Raw genomic sequence first — 20,176 nt, 5'->3', positions numbered from 1 at the left:
ATAGGCTTAAACCCATTGGTAATCTGGCCCACAAATGCGTTCATTTTCTTCATTAAATACGAACTTCAAAGGGAAATTAAAACCACTTATCAGCTTAAACTAGTTTTATTGTTCAGGTGCTTTATATTGTTTTATTTGAAGTATTAAGCAGTTCAGGAAAACTGATGGCTTTAGTTCTAAAAAGTAAATAAAACAAATAAATTGCAATCGACTCCGAGCTCAAAACCAAAATCCACCTAAGATACGTGCACTTTCAGCTAAAACTTCCCGCTCAGATAGTGGAAATGGAAATCAATCAATACTCCACTCTGTGCCGCCCATTTCAATTTCGCATTTTCCACTCTAGTCTGATGCATTTTCACAAACAAGCAGTCTCTTTTCTATATACCTATCGTATGTATATAAGGACCTATATCACTTGCAATCAATCTAAAAATGTGAAAAGCTTTGAAGCCCAGAGACAATGAAAGTAAAAGCGAGAATCTGGAGCACAAAACTGGTAGAATGCAATTTGATTTCCACTGCAGGGCTTCTCTCCATGCCAAATAAACTTTGATTCGAAATGAACTGCCAGTGAATGCTGGGCACCTGGTAAGTGCCGAAGCTCTGCAATTTTTCACAATTTTTCAACTTCTCCGCCCAGACACTCGAAGAAATTCCTTCTCCATTTTGCAATTCATTCGACCAAATACTAAATGAAACGATGTCAAGTGGAAGGAAATGAATTTAAATTGAAAATACGCTCGATTGGAACTCGGCCACTTTCATCGACTTGACCTTAAAGCCCTCGAAGCTCAAACTTTAGTCTCTGAATTACATTTTAAATTTAGTTACGCTTAATGCCACTGTCTGTCTCCTTGTGCGGGCTTAGTGGCAAGTCCCGAGCTATTTCAAATCAATTTTCTGCGGAAAAAGTGCACGGCAGCGTGCGAGGACCTAAGCCGATTATTTTCTAGCATACATCAGAGCATATGGCAGCTGTTTGAACAGGTAGTGTACAAAAAGGATAAATAAATTGTACATAAAATAAATAATGAAGCATCATAGATTACAGTTCAGGTTGCAAGTTTCATGTTTCAGAATAGTCTTGTCAAGATCCTGATTTCCACTAACAAGATGAAAACTTTAGTAATCCTTGAACAAATTTTAAAGTAATTTAACCAATATGAGCCTCAATGTATTCCTTGTTACCTCATCTTTTTGCAATTCCAATTTTGTGCACATTCCCCGGCAGGTGTATTGGCAAGGATGTGTGGAACTATTAAAAATTATTTTCTTTTCGCATTCCTACGAGTGTAGGGCTGCAGATATTTTATGATTCGAAACGTGCAAATGGCCAACAGAGGGCAGCAAAGGAAAAGGATGCAGAGGGCAGGACACCCCTTGGAGAGCAATTCCTTGGATATAACACACCCGTATGTATGGCTGATATTTCGTACGTGCACCCACAACATGAACCCATAAATATGTATTGATTTTCCATTCAGCCTCACACCCGGATCCGGATCCCAGGCCCTGGAGTGCCTTATCGTTCGGCTGGGCTTGGCTTGGTTCGGTTTGCAAAAGTAAAGAAACGTCTCCGGGCAGCAGCGATGGCAACAATGGGAAAGCCAAGACAGAGTTATGATTATGAAAGTTTTTTAATGCGCCGCGAAGAAAGAGAAAGCGAAGACGATGGCGAAGAATACGCTGCCACATACTGGCAAGTATACTGGTAAATGGAAAATAAATGCGAGAAATTTGCCGCAATTTGCGACGCCCCGCAGAGTCACTGAACCGCAAAGCTGCAGAAATGTTGTTTATCAAATATTTATCCCAACTCGAAATGTTCTGGTTTTGCAAATTGCACCTAGACATGCAAATGGATAGCTGCATTCAGCGACAATCCGAAAACAAAGACGGTGTATGGTACTTCATTTTCGCCCTCGAGAGGTTCAAGCCCTGCTCTACTAGAAATGAGGAATGGCTTGTAATCCAAGTGAGACATGTCTACATCACGAGTTCATTAATTCCGAATAATACAGTACTCTAGCTCTGGCCCGGCTACGCAGTAGAACCCATATGTTTCTGCTCCATTTGGCCTGACTAATGGGCCAACATCGCCCGATTCTGGCCCCGATTCTGGCAGTGGCATGTGTGACGGCACTGCTACTCCCGAAATTGTGAAAACTCTCATAACAAATTTGTTAGATGTGCGGAAATTTGTCAAAAGCAGTTTGCCACAACAAACAAACATGTGACTTGCCGCATGTGTGGCACATCGTCTGACTGAATTTATATTGTATTCCCGGGGAAAACGCGACAGTTGGACTTTTGACTGAAATAAATTATTTTAATAAATTGTTGAGACCTACCTTTGATGTTTATGCTTTGTCTATTCTACTTTTAAATTAAATGAAATGTATATTTTTTTATTCCGGCTTATATAATTAAATATAATGGTAAAAACAATGAGTACACTAATTGGTTGGTAATCCCCACGGCTGAGCTGTTTTGCAGAAAAATTCTGGGTGGGCATCCACCACCAATCCAATAACAAAATGTTATTTTAGCTGCTGCAATTCCAAGGCTAGAAACTATGGCCAAAAACACTTGACCAGGCAATTAAAACTGCCAAAAACTAATGCCACCGCAAACTACGGTTTCCAGTTTTATGGCTGCCAACTGGCCATCCCCTCTAGATTCGAAATGTTCAAAATGTTCAACAATGTGCCAACAACATCGAGTGACTGTAATTTGACCCAAAAGGGGCATGAAAAATCCCTTAACCACATGCCACTGTCCCGGGAGCCAATTAAAGCCCTCGACCACTGGCCATTGATTTTCGCAGAAAAGAGGTTGGTCGAATCGAAATTTATTACCAAACGAGTGGAAAACAGCCAACAGCTGCGATGGCTTAAAGCGGCTTATAAACTTTAAGGCCGCTAAGCCTTTCCGGCCTAATTGTAAAAGGACACTCCACATAATAAGGACTGACCGCTTCAAAGTAACTGTATTTTAATATTTTAATTGGGAAAAAGGCAAATTAAAATTGTCGCCACCGGGCAAAGGTAAAAATAATTTAATACTTTCAAAGCTTTTCTGGAGCAGCGAAAAAAAATTGAAATAACGAGGGGGCTGGGTAATTGAACCTGTATAGAAATTAAGGTCGGTCGACCTATGGCGGCTTTTCACTTTTAAACTTCAACCGACAAAAGTGAGCAAATACCAACAATTATGCAAATTAGCCAACGAAACCATTGAATTATTTCCAAATTATCCCAACTGTGTTTGATTAAGGATTAATGCCTAAGACAGTGTTATCTTATCTACCGTCTGAGTATTCTATTTTCTAAAGCTCTCTACTATTTTTCTGGTTTCATAAACCCGAATCAGAATTCATTTGCCTCCCAAGTCTGTGGCTATAAGGTAGGGACCTCGTAGGCTCTCGAAAAAGTAGCAGAAACAGATTTCCCAAAAGCCAAAACATTCATAAATCATCCGAAACAAAGTGAAACTAAACAATTGCCGAGAAAACGAGCGATTCTCAGGATAAGGATTTGTGTGCGGACTTGAGTCCCTTTCGCCATTTCATCTAGAAATAATTAAGGCAAACAAAAATGAATTTGTGCACGTGCTGCGTTTAAGAAATTGCTTTTCCCTTCATTCTCTGGGGCGTTCTTGACTTGGCTTACTCTCGACTCGGCTTTTATGCCCTTTTATGTTTTGGCTGCTGTTTCCTTTCGACTGTGTTGTGTTTTTTTTTTTTGCTCAACATTTTTGTTTTTTAATTTTCACTCTGGTTTGCACACAAGTTGCCGTTGGTACTGTGTCAACAGCATAAAGCCGCACATACATCGCACACAGTTGCCCCCTTTCCGGTCCTATTTTTCATGTTGCGCAACTCAGAACTCAACACAACGCAACGCAACGCAATTTCAAGACAATAGTTGCATGAACTTAGCATGTGGATGTTGAACTCCTTTGGGGCATTCATATCTGCCACTTTAATATGCCTCGTTGGTCCTTTGTTTTCCTCCCTTAGAATCCCCTTGGCTTCTCCCGGGAGTTGCAAACAATGAAACGAAAAGCGGAAAAGTTTACAATTAGCTTGTCAACAATGGTGAACCGGCATACGCGGCGTATACGTGATGTGCGCCAAACAATGCCTTGCTGCCGTAAAGCTCAAACTCTATTTTTCTCCCATTTTTAATATTCTTTTTGGGTTGTGCTATCAACACAGCCAGGCGTTTAATAAAACCCGCCAAGCAGCTTACTTTACCCGCCAATTTAAAACCCCAGAAATAATTACCAAATTATTTTGGTAAACGTTTCCCTTTTCTACCGAGCTTAAAATCTTTATGCATATTTTATGCTGCCCTGCCACGCACCAGCCGACCAATGAAGGGGAAAATAGTGATGTTGTAAAAAAGCGCAGAATAAGCAAGGATCCTTGGTCCTTGCCACCCCAGCCAGGAACTGGCACAGTGGCTCTGGCAACATGTTGCCGGAAGTGTTGGCCTGCAATTTACACAGCCAAAGTTGCACCCGTTTTCCCATCTTGGCTGCAAAAAACACTTTTCCTAAAATTTCGCGGGTATGTGCGTGCCCCGAGGAGACCAACAAAAAGTTTCCCCAGCATAAAAGGATTGCCTTGTTCCACGGATTGAAAAAGTTCTGCTTACTTTTCAAAAGTTCACATGGAACATGCATATATGATAATATATGTGTCTTGGCGATCTATTTGCCAAATTAACATTTGAAAACATCAAAGCAAACAAACTTGTTTGAGTAATAAACGTTGAAGATTTTATCAAAAATTGTAAGTCCCCGTTTATTCTATAGTATATGCAGCACAATTGTATTTAAGCTTAGATCCAAAGCTATACGATTTTAGTTCGTGATCGGAACTCTGGAAAGTTATAACTCGGAACCGTCGCGTTGGTGTTGCGTATTGTGAACTCATCGAAGTGGAAAGTCCAATTGAAGTGAAAATAATAATTAGTTTTGATAAAAATAAACACGTCTATTAGCTTTTTTAAAGTGAAGGTCAAAAAACACATTTTGAAAATTAAATAATAAAAATATATAGAAAAGAAACGGCTCTGGAAAATGGTTGAAATATGAAAGTGAACTAAAACTAGTTTTTAGATGAACTATTTTGTTTTAATAAAAGTGATATAAAAAGACGCATTTACTTTTGAGAAACAAAACATTTGACAATGGTTGAAAAAGTTTCATTAGCTCAACTTAAAAATCTCCAATGGGGACGATTTTTCAATATGTTCTATATAGAACCTGTGATTTTTATGCTTTTATTTGCGCACATGCTGTCAGGTGAGTTAGGCTATTAAAAGTAATGTATGACAGAGAATTTCATAAGTATATCATTATTATAGGCACTGTGATGCGTAATCAGCTCATTTATCAGACTTGCACTGTGATTTTCCAGTACAATGTTTCAGACTGTGTGCAATTGGATAGCAAAAATATTACTCCAAAACTGCAGGTACAATTAATGTCTATTGTATTGTAATTTTAGGTTTTTCACCTTTATCTTCCAACAATCTTTAATTAATATTAAAACAAATTTTAATTTCAAAGGCTATTGAAACGGAACTCCAAACCTATGTGACCAGTATGTTTCTGACACGTACACTTTTCGAAAGTATAGTTCCAGCCATTTGTGGATTATTTATTGGATCCTGGTCTGATCATTACGGTCGAAAGCCTCTCTTGGTTGTCTCTATGGTTGGTGGGTTTTCGAATTCCATTACTTGCAGTATATAATGGTATTAACTACTATATACTTATCAAATATTTTATTTCATAGGGTTCTCTGCATCTTCCCTGCTGTCAACTGTCATATGCTGGCTCTCCAGTTACTATATGGTTAATCCTTGGTGGTACACCCTGGCTGCGTTGCCGCATTCGCTTTTGGGTGGACTGTGTGTGTTCTCAGTGGCTGCTTTTTGTTTCATTACAGATACCACGGATATGAAAACAAGACCATATAGGTAACTATACTTAACTATACTCATAAACAAAAAAAAAATGTAATAAACATCTTCTTATGATTTATAGAATGATATTTATGGAAATGGTTCTTTTTGTGGCCCTTACTAGTGGCTCACTTTTATCCAGCTTTATTTATGCCGCCACCAGTGCCGCCTTCATTCAGAGTCTCTCCTGTTCGATTTTGATTTTAGCCACACTTTTTATTATTTTCTATCTGCCCGAAAGCCTCGGAATGTGCCCTGATCAGGACGAAGTTCCAGGCGAAAACTGCGCAAAGGACATTGTTGTCACTGTTTCGGATAATAAGCTTAGTGACACTAAGGACCCGGGGAAATGCGAAGATCCACCCAAGTATGAGGGAATCGAAAAGCCCGTAGAGATGGAAACTGGCTTGTTCAATTTGAAGCATGTGACGGACATGTTTAAAACGTGCTTCAAAATAAGACCCAACAACGCTCATACCATCATTTGGCTGGTTACTTTGGCCGGATTTTTGTCCATTTTTGTGGTTGGTAAGTTTTTCCCCTTTATTTTTGGTTGGAAAAAAATGCGATGATGATGTGGTGATTTATCTGCAGATGGCGTCATGACTGTGATGTACTTATTTGTCCGTCAACAGTTTCATCTGACAGTCCGGGAGTTTACGATTTTCGAGACTGTCAGTCAATCGGTTCCCATGCTGGGAGCCCTGCTCGGTTTTCTCATCCTTCGAAAGGTAACATTCCTTTTCAGTTCAATCTAATTAAATTAATGCTTTTGTTTAGGTTTTTCGCATGTCTGTGGTATCTCTGGCCTTGCTCTCGATATTTTCCGAAATTCTTAGCAACATGGCCAGGGGATTTGCTTATCTTCCCTGGCATTTGTATCTGTCTGTGGTCTTGGGAGTTTTCCGCTCTATTCAGGGGCCCATGTGCCGCACAATTGTATCGAATATTGTGCCAGCCTCTGATACAGGTAAACAAAATTTACATAAACTTGTGAAGTCCTTGAAATAAATTCCTTTTCCAGGTAAACTATTTGCAATTGGAAACATCGTGCAATCCTTTGCACCTTTTGGTAAGTCTCCTTCAAAAAATATATTCTGAAGTTCATAATTTATTTAAAAACAGTTGCTGCTCCCCTATACACGGCCATTTACAAGAGTTCCCTTGAGAGGAATCCCGGTGAATTCAACTTCCTGAGCTCGGCGCTCTATTTAATAGCATTCATCCTAATTGGGTAAATATGACTGCACATTTGTCAGTAAACCGCAGACTAAATGCCAGTGAATACATTTTCTTGCAGCTGGGTGATGCGAATTAAATTCAAGCACCAAAAGTTCTATGCCGAGACGCTCAAATAGCCAAAATAAACAGAAATTCCATCAATATTGATTGTGGTCCAAGTTGGCCAACTTTACAAAAGCCTTGTTTATATTCGAGTCGTAAACTTTGTGTGTACTGCACTAAACAACCGAGTTCGGAGCACAAAATTGGGTCTTAAGCTAATTTAATTGAATGCCACAAACGAAATTTGAAATACCATTTTGAATGAAATTAAAAGATTAGCATTTGAGCTTGGCAAACATTTCCAATCATTTTCCACTTGGCAATAATCAAATTCCCAATGCTAACTAAATGAGTGACATCGACCAATTTTATTACAAATACTGGACCTAAGTGGCACGCCATTATCCAGTATTTTCCACATGTTTCTATCTCTAATTGTTGTCAATGTGTATGTATGGCTTTGTGCTGGGCTGTACGATGGTATTATTCGTGATAGTGGTCCTCTAATCCTGGCCTCCTTGCTGTAGGACATGCATAACACATGAGCATTTAATAGTGCATAATTTATGGGGCAAAAGTTTTGCACAACACACGGGGGTACGAGTATCGCAAAGTTCAAACGTATTTGTAGAATCATTCAGACTCGTTGTGACTTTGGCACGTTCCGCATGAATTTGTAATGTCGCCAATGCCAAAAGTTCAGGGCACAATTTGCGACAATTTGAATTGTTAAACGTCAACTCGATGATTAAATATTAAATTCCGAATTTCCACATTTGTTATGCGCACAAAGAAACATTACATTACAGAAATCCACTCTTATTCATATAACATATCAGAAAACCCTTAAATATCCGGTTTCTAGGAACTCACTGGCCCGGTTGGAGGTCGCCTCCGTTTAAGCCAAGTGGCAAGTCTTTAAGATCGACTCGCGCGCGTGCAACAAATAAATTCGCAATTTTCAGGGCATGAACTTGCACTTGCACTTGAACACGCAAACTTGATGGTGTAAATGGCGCGGGAGTGGTGGTTGGTAAGGGGTGGCGCCTTTGTTTGCGTAGGAAAAGCGTTAACCATAAAAGGGGAACTTTGATGCGGATGCATGTGTTACCAACAGTGGAACTTTAACATTTCCGCTCGTTACCAGCTCCTCACCAGATACACTGTCAGAAATCCCTAAAGATATTATATTTAAGGAAATAAATTTAATTTTGTAAAAGTTCTAACACAACATAATATCATATCCAAATAACGACCTTACCTCATATCCATTGTATCACATTCTATTCTATCGTATCCACTATATCCCAACCATTATATTATTTCCATTATATCATTTTGATTATAAAAGGTAAGTATTCAAATATACATTTTTGAATAATACCACTAGGACCCTGAGTCCTCTCCACTTCCTAAATCTATCTCCGAGTAGAAGTTTTTCCCAGTGTCTGAAGTCGTGAACACCGCTCATCTAATTGCGTAGCCAGATAAGGCGCATATTAAACTTTAAAAAGGGACAACAAAGTTGCGGCTTCACTTCCGGTTGCCATGATTGATAGGCAGTTCAGTGGGAGGACCCGGTTAGTGGGTGGAGAGGGACGACAGCTGGGGCACGTCAACACGGCGCATACGTAATCGTTTATTAAACAAAACAAATTATGAGCTGCCAGCGGCCAGCAACATGCAAGTGTTGACGAAGGTCAAGTTTAGCATTTTGCCAAGCGACGGCATTTGCTCCTGTCAAAGGACCAAAAGAGCAAAAGACCATTCTGTCACGTAACGTTTTATGGCTTACGTTACGTATACGCTACATAGGACATGGAGACGTAGGCTCTCAACCAGCTACTTTCTCTCACTGAAAGAGAGGAAACGAAAGAGCGTACAACAGCAGGAGTATAAAATGCGAATGCCTCGTCGAACTGTAGTTAGTTGGTTGAAGACTTCGTCCGAATACATTTGCCAGCGGAAAAGCGGAAAACCCATTTTCACGACCTCGTTCGCGACATCGCTTATCGGTTCGTGGCTTCGTCTCATTTTCCATAGCACGCTTATCAGCGCCACGCTCCGTGGAAATGCCGTCGGTGAAATTACAACTGTTCATTGCCTAATTCCGTGCCACTCCTGTTACTCGTCACATATCAACTGCGTGGAATTTTAGACATCTGGAAGCAGGTGCAGCACCTGCACCGTTAACCATGTTTTGGATTTTACGACGCACTGGCGCCGCCAACTTCTTCAACTCCTTCAACAACAATTGCAGCTTCTCGAAGAGCAGCTCAGGCGGCGGGAATCACAGCAACAGCACACAAGGTAACCACCCGATACCTGGGCCATCAATTAGTCCAGTTAGCTGTGTACCGGAATCCGCCATCAATTAGGATAATTCATCAATAATTAGCGGGACTAATCGAATTAGTTTTCCAACTTTTGATACGAGTCAGCCATAAATAGTGATTAACTTGTTATGTGGTTGACTTTGTTTCCCAAGATTAGTGGATGAAATGATCAAAGCTAATTGGTTAAAAAATTATTGAAATATAAAAGAAAAAGTTTACATCTTGAATTTACGAAAAGGTTGTGATACATTCTTATTTAGAAGTGAATAATATAAAACTTAAGCCATAAGAACTAAAAGCAACTAAAAACTAAGCCCTAATATAAATAGAATATATCTATTTCTCGCCATTTCATAATTAAGCTTTTCAATTAATTACCACAATTACCAGACTCTCACCTGCATGCTAATGCCCTGTTAACCCTTTAAGTCCTTTAAACTACACAACCAAATCATAAACCCCCAAAGCACTTTCTAAGCAATCACAGTCACAATCCTGAATTTCTACGATACCAAGTCTAACACCAGCCAGCCAATTGCCCGATCAATGTGCAAGTGTCTTTGGATTTCCCGGAGGGTGGCTCATCCCGTCCAAGAGGATTTCCTTGCTTAAGATGCGAAACATGCTTCTTTTTAGGCCCGCGCTTCATTCATAAGCCCAAACTCTGGCTCGTTATCAAAACAAGTTAATTAAAATTCCCGAAATGACTTGTGGAATATACGCGCCAAATAAATATATGAGGGTGCGAGTGTATTGTACTTACTGCACACTTACATTGTTGGCCGATATCTGCTGGGAGAAGCTGGGAAATTGGGAAGAAAACCTGCCTAAGGATGCCTCCTAAGGAGGTCCTGGGAGCAGAACAAAGTAAAGTAAATAACTGTGAGACCATAGGAGCCCACGCACTATGGGGCATTTGACCACTTTTTCTGGCCAAAACCCATTTTTTAAAAGTTAAAAATATTCCTTTTTTTTAATTGGAATGTATAAAAAAATGACCAATCTTTAATGTTTCATAAATATAAATGTAATAGATGGAGCCACTAATTAACAATCAGCTGTTAAAGTCAGCTGTTTCTCCTAATAAAAAAGCGAGTTGCAAAAGTGAAAAATTGTCGTTCAGGTTCAAAGTGGAAAAAGTTTGAAAATTAACAATTTAAGTGCTGTTTTTGGACTGGAGTCCGATAATCGTGGTTTGTAATATGTGTTTGAGAGCTTTAACTGTGTAAATTGATTGTGATGTCCAAATAATCTTGTGTAAGTTGTAACGTAAAAAAAAAAAAATCCGGTAGTGAAATTTAATTTTTAAATAGAGCAACAAAGTGATTGCAGCACTTTGCACCTCTAGAATTTGTTACATGTCGTAGAGCATTGTATTCTTCTTATACTCTGTTAAAATAAAAGTGCACTTTTGCGCACTTTCTCTGAAATTTAACTTTTTAGGTCCCAGCCTCACATTGTCAAACAGCAAGTTAGAGTTCATAAAGGAATCTAAGGATTTGATAAATAAAGAAAATAAGTACTTAAAAGATCAGATAAAGAACTTAAATCCATAAAAAAATTTTTTGAATCATGGAAAAATCGGACATTTGTGGAATATGGCGTTGGAAAACGAAGACCAAGAACAATAGCTGGAAAATATTCTTTTAGAAGTTATCCTGCGAACAAAAATGGTGGGACCACGCCCATTTCTTTTAAATGATATTATTTTTAAATAAACTTTATAATTAAAAAAAAAAAAATATTTTATTTTAAAAAATAAAAAATAAAAAATTTTTAATTTGTTAAAAAAAGGCGAGACCACTCCTCTTTTTTTTAAATATCTTCCTTTTATTATCATAAACTTAATTCCAAAAACAGAATTTAAAAATGTTGGTTACTTTTTAAGTTATTAATTAATGCCACAAAAAGTGGTCAAATGCCCCATAGTGCCACGTAATAATGAGACAACGCACGTGTGTGCGTCTGTGTGTGCTGGCGGGTGTAGAAGTGTGGACCAGTGGGTGAGGAAACGTGGTGCGGATGTGACTGTCGAAAATAAAACACTTTGGGCTTCGATCCCCCAGATGCTTTTGTCTACGCGCTAAGTCTGGCACCCTTGCGGAAAATCGGGGGAGATTTTGGTATGAGCCAGAAAAAAATCAAGAAAAAATGTTGGAAAAGAGGGGCACCATTTCCTTTAGGCATTCAATCGACATTTTTAGTTTCCATTCGTTTATTTTCCTAGGAATATTCCTTTCTCCAAACGCATTTTTGCCAATCCCTATACTATATTGTCATATTTCTGCTTTAAATTATAAACAATGTATAAACCAAACTATTTTAATGATATGCAAATTGCTTTATTATATACTTTAAACTTTTTGTATGTCATAAATTAATTATTGCTAGCATAAAGAAAATTAAAAGCAAACAACAACAAAATGCAATTAAAAATTTTAACCACAAATTCCGACCCACCTTTTTGTTTTCTGACGAGCGTGTGCTATAGTTTTTGGCAATATTGATATTGTTGATTGAATTTGCTTACCAGAAAATTAAAATTTTGTTTGACAATCTGTGCTCTGAGGATCTAACAAAGTTTCCGGTGACAGGAACCATATGTACTCCTTGCCATTTATAAGTAGAGTGTCTGTGTGGCCAGCTGTGTCCTGGAGGTCCTGCCATGGTTTTGATTTACTGTTTTCACCATTTATTGCAGATGTCACGAACAGAAAACAAAAAGTTTAACTTTCCAAAAAATCCAAACATTTTTAAAAACAATTACACAATAAACTCATCAAACAGGAAAGAATAAACACTGTGTTTAATGCCACAGCAACAATTGATCACCTTTTTTGCACAATTTAAATTGCATTTTTCACTTTTCAAATTTGCCAATATTTATGACGTTAATAGGAAAGGCAATCACTTGCGGCAGAACAGAAATTTAATTTGAAAAATCGAATAGGTTGAAAAAACAGCAACAAGCAGTCAAGCGGAGGGCCTTAAGCTTTTTGTCAACACATGTATTGTGTGCTGCTATCACATTCAAATGAGACAGACAAAGTTACAGGGTGAAGGCTGGAGAGTGCGATTTATATTATATTATGCAAATTCTGGGCAGCATATGGCGGCGGGATTAACCGATAATTATGACAACCATTTGTCATTGAGAATAATGCGTGTGTGCATTCAATTTGTGAAATGCGCGCGGGGGAATTGTAAAACAAGCAACGGCAATTAGCAGAAGGTATGGGATTATAGATACATATAGACTGTATATCATATATGGGTAACCAATTAGCTGGAGGTCCTGCAGATTGTTCGAAATATATTTTTTGCTGATTTTTTTCCAGCCAGACATCAGAAATAATAACAACAAGAGAGTGTACCATAAATTATGGTTGGCATTTTGCCGTGCCTCCAAAACAAGTATTAGTATAGGCATCCTGGGCATCCCAGCATGAGGGTAAGAATTATTAGGCATTTATCTGGCGTATTAATAACGACGGAGCCCACTGTCTGGTCTGGTCGGCAGCTTCTTTCCTGGGCCATGATTTATATTTTCTTGCCGGCGGGCGGCATCATTTGTAATAATTTGTGTTGTAATTCTAAAGTAGAATCGAGAGAGAAACTTTTATCTTTTGGCGAGATTACCAGGCCGGGGCCGAAACTCAAAAGGCTCTGTTCCGTTCTCCGTGGAGAGTGGGACAGCGGAGTCATAAATTTCCATTTAGTGAGTTAAATCCCAGACGAACAAATATTGCGTTAAATGATTGCAGCACACTTTCTGGCGCGGTGCTTTGTGGTCCGCAATTTGGCGATAAAATTGAGTTTTAGTTTGCCTCACGGTCTGCCACTTTTTTCGACACACTCCCCATGCAGCTCTCCCGCTTAAAGCCACCTTTTTTCCCCAAACCATCCGTCATTTTAGCCAGAATGTTTGCTTTCCATATGCGTTTTTTGTGTTTGGGGTTTTTCGCTTGACATACTTTTCATATTCATGGTCGTTTCTTCTTTTTTTTTTGGTTTTTTTTGCTCCCACAACAATGCGGGCTTCTAATGATTTTGTTTTGCGAGCAAACATTATAGTGGACCGCAGTCAAATGGGAGATTTATGGTCATGATTTTATGAGTAAAATATACGGCACACAAAATATGGATTCCATAAACTAAGTGAGACATTGGGTTGACAGTATTGCATATAATTTAATCAAAATGTAACACTTCAGTCAAATTAAAGTTTGGCTTCATAATAAACCTGCTTTAAGTTTGGTTAAATGAATCATTTTAACTTGATTAAATTGCCCTGATTGGCCATTTCGTGTTGTCACGTATACGCACTGTTGAACCCGATTGCAATTAAAGCCAGCACAGAGACAAGCCCACATAATGAGCTGCTAATGGGGGCTCGAACGGCGAGTGGCCCATAAAATTCCAATAGATCGACCCAGTCAGCATACGTACATCTATTTTCGGGGCCGTAAATAAAGCCCTTGTAGAATCTCACCTCCAGTAACTATTTATTGTTGTCCCTTCCGACTTTGCGCCAACAAAGCCCTCCAATAAATCTCATTTTATCACTTCACGATTCGAGGACATAGAGGCCCCAAAAGTATGGAGGAACGAGGAGGAAACTTTTTGTCTCAGGGCCAGGTCGCACGGTGAATATCAAGAGCGACACAAAAGCCTCCATAAATTGTCTGATGCATTGAGGCACATTTCTCAATTTCCAAGCTGCGCAATAACAAAGGAAACTTGCCAGTAAAGCGGAAACAAAAGTTATGCACTAAAAAAAAGAAACAGAATCAATGCATTACCGCAGAAATACGAGAAGAAAGTTTTCTGAAAGCAAAAGCAATTTGAAAGCGATCAAAAAGCAATGGAGGAGTATTTTTTGTTACTTCTGTAAAAAGTGAAAGATGGCACAAACATTTAAGTGGCATTACTCGTTATTTGTGGGTCTATAAATTATATATAATAAAATTATAAAAGTTCACTCTTAAAGAAATCCTATCTTTAAAGCTACTATAACTGTTCCAATACTCTATAGAAATCTTAAAATAATGAAAATTTATTGTAGTCCATAAACTTTAGCTTCCGGAAAGGCAAACGAATTGATTCCATACTGTTAAAAAAGAAAATAATCCCTCGGGGGTTCCGGAACTCTCAGAACACGTTGCCCCAAATGTTTTATCAATACTCATGCGAACTTGCTTTCTATTTACCAAAAGTTTCTCATCCATTTTCCACCTCATTTTATGGCAGACAAATATGTGAAGCGTCCCCCACGGAAGGCGTACGGCAGACTCAGTGCCGAGGCCGACGATGCCGTGTCACTTGGCCACAAAATCGATGATCCGTTCGATGAGCTCGACGACTTTGAAATGCTGGCAGCAAACTCCAGTGCCGGCTGTAGCAGCGCCAATGGCAATGCCAATGTGCCACCAGGTGAAGCCAATGGCAACGTCAATGTCAACACCAGAGGAGGAGGTGCGAACGGGAACGGGAATATGAACGGGAATGGGAACCTTTCCCTACTGCCCTGCACAGATGCCGATTGCCAGGGTAACTACGAAGTGGAGAGCGCCCTCTGCGAGCTGGGCCTCTGCCAGGCGAAAGCCAAAACATCAAAGGATCTGACCGGGGGGGCCACGTCAACATCGAAGGAGATTAACGAAAACACAATAAGTCGACTGCATGCCCTGGCCATGGCCGACGACGATGATGACTACGGTGAGTGATGCAAGTCTATGACGGTAAACAGATGAGGCTGATGTTGCACCAGAGCAGTGAGCCATAAAAGGGTTTCAAGGGATGGACTTTTTCGTAACAGGATATTCTTTTTTTTGAAAGGATAGAGGACAGAAGTTTTTTTAACTAAGGATTTTGTAGAGAGACTAAGTAAATTAGATTAATTAGATTTTTAAAGCATTACCTTGTTGCATAAAGTTCAATAGATAAAGAAATTAATAAAGGTTATAAGTACTATAGGGTGTTAGTATCATTCATGTAATAGGTCTTACAGAAGCGTAAACTTATAAAGCTTGCATTTAATCAGATCTTAATAGAAAGTTTCCATCGATATCAACTTAATTACCAAATGTGCCTTATGTTTCATCCTTTGAACCGTCCATTAATATCCCACACTACCATAACACAGGTATTTTTTAATCACCTCAATTCGCAGATGAATCACTAACCTGCAACGTGTGCGACCGAGCTTTCCATTGTCACCGACAGCTGGCATCCCACCAGCAGAAGAAGCGTCATTTCGGGTAAGGGAAATGCACTTAATTAAGCCCGACTGGCGCTTTCACTTCTCACTTTTTCACTTTGCCACTTCCGTTCCATTGCCTTCCCGGCTTCCGGCTTGCTCCCGTACAGGTGCAGTGGCTGCGATAGTCTGTTTCCGTCATTAATGCTGCTGGAACACCACAAGGAGGAGTTCGAGCACTGGAGCGACGAGGAGATGGGACGACGGGTGTGCTGTCGCCGGAATCGGTGCGATGACGATTACTTTACGGATACGGACTCCTTCATCAGCGACGCGGAGAGCGAGGATCTGGAGAGGCTGTTGTAATTGCCGAAGACTGGCCGGGATTGGATGGAAAGAGCCGGGATGGGACGGCCAGGACGGGATGGTGGACTGAATTTGAATTTGAACCCAACCATGTGGACGGGGAGCCTGGGCCCGGGGTCTGTCCGACCGCATTAATGCCAAGGCAGCTGCCGAGGCCTGGACGAGTGTCCTGTGGCGCCAACTGGAATGAAAGGACCTGGCACTGGGACTGAAACGAGGGTCGTGGACTGAGGTCCTCAGCTTCTGATGAAGATTGACACTGGGGCGGACCGCTTGTCGCCCTAATGAAAATGAATTAAACCCTAATCTGGCTGAACGCAAAGCCTGTGAAGCAAACAATGAAAAATGTTGGCTAAAGCCCGAAAACCCCAAAACCCAAAAAATCCGAAACGCAAAACAAACCCAGCTGAGATGGCAGAAAAAAGAAAAAACCAACAAGATATAAAATACTTGTAGACTGTGTTGTCGCAAAAACTCATGAGAGAGCATATTGTATTTTTAGAGTTCAACTACGAGACCCCGAGCAGGGGTCTAAAAACCAAAGTTATATATATGTAACTATATAATTGTAAATGTATATCTATGTGTGTGTATATTGATCTAGTCGAATACGAAACTCCATAAATGGAAACCATATCATAATGTGCATATGTCTAAACCCTGAAACCCTGAAATTAAGCGAAACTATTTACCAAAAGCAGAAACCAATAACTGAAAACCATAAAGTATTTTTCAATAAATAAAACTGTGCAAATCAAAGCTTGTCCAGCAGTCTGCAAATGTTCATTAAAATTCTCATAAATTTTCAATTTATTGCCAGACACTTAAGGAAAATTGCTAGCAATTAAAATTTCAGATTCCTTCTCTTGAGCTCATAAGTATGCCACAATATAAACGCTGTGGAAGACCAACCCATCCACCCACTGACTTCATACAAATACATTCATATACACAAACAAATGGGGGCTGGACAAACACGACACCCAGACAATAACGCCCCGTGGACATTTCTTAAATTATTCAGCGGGTGGGTTTATTGTGGCATCATTAAAACTTGATTGACTTGATGATGAGCCGGAATCGAGGAGGCCGAAGAAATCAGCGCTACGATGCCAAAAACTTTCAATGACTTCGAGGCCATTTGAGGCCGGGCCAAAAATAATTTCCGACGCCGCTGCTTAACATTAACCTTGAACGAGGTCCTCTAAGTACTAAACATATTTGCTAATGTTGTTCGCATTTCGGTAAGCAATCTCGTTTTCAGTAAAGGGTTCATATTTCGTTTAATGGCGAAAAAAGGCAGCAATAACTGCTTGGCACGAACACTCCATTTGTATAACGCAAAGGAAGTGAACTGCTTTGCGGGGACTGCTTACTAGAGGGATTGGCTTCCGGTTGAACCCTTTAAAAATGGAAGGAAAATAAAATAAATGAGCCGAAATTACTCAACGGCATGAAAGTAAAGGTTACTTTGAGGGAAACGAAGCTTATATACTCTTATATACTATTTGTCTTATAGCTGTTAGTATTTTTTAATGTTTTAAGGAACTCTTAGGAACCTGATGTTATTTGCCAAATTTTCTGAAATTCATTTCTCAGTTTAACACAAAAGTTTAATACCTTTTGAAAGGGTATAAGAATTTCAAGCAGCTGAAAAATTCTTTGGCCAAATTCTCAATAAAATGTATTTACATAAAACAGTCTAATACTTCCACTCGAATAATCAGTATAATAGCAAAAATAAACCTAAACATAAACTTCAAAGGTAAACAATTAATATTTTTGTAAGAATTTATTGCAAATCGAAGCCTTTATTATATTTTATTGAGTGAGAATTGAGTTGGGTCTCGGTATTCAGATTCAGAACAAATACCCACCTGCCACTCATCCTTTCTGTCATAAATTAAATGCAAAAAGGAATTGTATGTTTTGGGTTTTTGATGAGCCCTTACCTCGGAAGTGGAAATCATCCATCGGAAAAACGGCAGAGGGAGAGTTCTGGGGACAAACACGAGTTTTCCCTTAAAGATAAGTAAATTCATTTCTCATGCTCGACCAGAGAAGCGAATGAACCGGCGTGTGGCCTTGCCCTTGGAATATTCATAACAAGCACGTAAAATGGATTAGCAGAAACTTTTCCCAGGCATCGAGCGTAAATCCTGCTCTGACATTTATTTCCCGACCGAAACCTGATTGATGCTCCTCTCGGATCTCGAAGCCCGGGAAAAGGAAGCTAAGTCAGCCCCGCTCCCATTACAGACAAAAGTTGGTTCTGTATGGGGAATACTTGGGTAAACAGATATCCATATGGTCAGGCGACTTGTGCTGTTTCTCCGTGTATGGGGTTTGTGTGTGGAAAGCTCATTTGACATTTTGATGGATGCAAAGGCATAAAAGGATCCACCTCCCTGGCGCTATCCTGCACTCCTGTACTCTTGTGTAACCATTAAATTTTGATTTGATTTTATTACAGCTCTCGTAAACATTTTATGTGTACATCATACGCACTGTTGGCCAGGAATTTACATAAAATGTCAGCCAGATAGACAAAAGCAATGGCCAGCGAAATGTTTACGTGGCTACATATTAAAAGTCACTCTCGAAGGGCCATTCCAGAGCTGGAATTTGCATAAACCATTAAGTGTCCTTTTAGCAGATGTTTTCTATACCGTTCTTCCACAAGGACCGCCACAAATTGCATTTTCCTTGATTAGTAGCTCAGAAAAAAAGGATGATAGTGTCTGAGGGAAAAAAATTCAATTTCCAAAGCTTCCTTAAATCTGCCCGAACAAAGCAAAAAAACGTACTGCCCGGCTGCTTACTGCCTGCATCATTATTCATGCAACTGGAAAATATGAGGAAGAAAGGACGCTCGCTACTTTTTTTGCATGCCAATCAGGCCAATTTGTTACGTGGCAAATTGAGTTTGAGCCAGCAAGCCGTCTAAGCTCTTTTTCGTGCCTGCAAGGCCGTATGGTAGCAAGGCAACCATTAGCTAATTAAGACGCTCCGAGTTGCCTTGCCACCCACACCCTTAAATTTTCGAAACCGCAGACAAAAGACTTGCCAGGCGCCACCAGGCATGAGGATTCCGACACCACACATACATAGATATCAGAAACTTTGAAAGCCCAAAAATAACTGGAGAATGGAATAGGAACAAGGTTGTGGAAACGGAAATTTATCAAAATTTTGCACTTAAAAAAATATAAAAAAATTATAGAACTATTATTTATTATTTATACTATAATTTTTTTATATTTTTTAATATTTTATAAATTTTATAGTTTCCTTGACCTAAAACAGAAAATCTTAAAGTTATAGACACATACTCTATAAGCATAAAAAAACAAAGTCTCTAAAAATACTGTCTTATAAAGCAACAGTTTCCTAATTTCGCAGAATTCTGTGAAGGGATGTAATTCAAATCAAAAGTAACCACCGGAAAGACCGCAAAACGCAGCTATATTTAATCTATAATCTTTTCAGTCGAATTCAAAGACGCGGAGAATTAATTAAAAACCGCTAACAGCGGGAATATGTGCACAAATGATAATTGTGCGGCGCGTAGCAGGAAATGTGGCACAATGGGTTAATTAAAGTATGCCAAGTCATTGTTTGCTGGAGAGATGTGAGAAACGAGAAAAAGGATGTCAGTAGGACGATGGCGTAAAATCTAGTTAAAAAGTAATTTCAATTTTCTTACACATGTAGTGTTGTGGACCTCAAGGGGTTAAATGTGCGATTGCAAATCAGATGAAAGTGGCATCTGTGTGTGTGTGTATGGTGGTGTAAGAGAGAGGTCCTTATTTACTTACACCTTCTTAAGAGTTGGAGTGTTCCCTTGGGTCCTTTTTTCATACATGAATCTAAAATGCCGACGTGTTCATAAAAGGCTTCTATCCACATGCCAGAAGTTATTCAATGTTCATTGATTAGAGCACGCACATACTCATACTCTTTGCCACACTCCACACCCCCACACTCCCACAGAGGCAATGATGTGTATC

General features: G+C 39.4%; 2 protein-coding genes across 2 annotated transcripts; both read left to right on the top strand.

Moving 5' to 3' along the window:
• The first annotated feature begins 4,841 nt into the window (after window positions 1-4,841).
• Window positions 4,842-7,561, top strand: LOC6499395 (proton-coupled folate transporter). The gene is made up of 10 exons (XM_001954686.4): window positions 4,842-5,316; window positions 5,379-5,488; window positions 5,584-5,734; window positions 5,813-5,996; window positions 6,064-6,509; window positions 6,576-6,712; window positions 6,762-6,951; window positions 7,006-7,053; window positions 7,107-7,215; window positions 7,282-7,561. The coding sequence occupies exons 1-10, from the start codon at window positions 5,202-5,204 to the stop codon at window positions 7,337-7,339; spliced, it is 1,548 nt and encodes a 515-aa protein (XP_001954722.2). The 5' UTR covers window positions 4,842-5,201; the 3' UTR covers window positions 7,340-7,561.
• Window positions 7,562-9,167: 1,606 nt separating this feature from the next.
• On the top strand, window positions 9,168-16,925 carry LOC6499396. Its single transcript, XM_001954685.4, has 4 exons — window positions 9,168-9,575; window positions 14,852-15,319; window positions 15,774-15,861; window positions 15,971-16,925. Exons 1-4 carry the CDS (start codon window positions 9,461-9,463, stop codon window positions 16,164-16,166), a joined length of 867 nt encoding a protein of 288 aa, XP_001954721.1. The 5' UTR covers window positions 9,168-9,460; the 3' UTR covers window positions 16,167-16,925.
• Window positions 16,926-20,176: the final 3,251 nt, after the last annotated feature.

Source organism: Drosophila ananassae, chromosome 2L (assembly GCF_017639315.1).
Source record: "Drosophila ananassae strain 14024-0371.13 chromosome 2L, ASM1763931v2, whole genome shotgun sequence".
Taxonomy (NCBI): domain Eukaryota; kingdom Metazoa; phylum Arthropoda; class Insecta; order Diptera; family Drosophilidae; genus Drosophila; species Drosophila ananassae.
The sequence above is the reverse complement of the archived record's forward strand: the minus strand, read 5'-3'. Positions and strand labels throughout refer to the sequence as shown.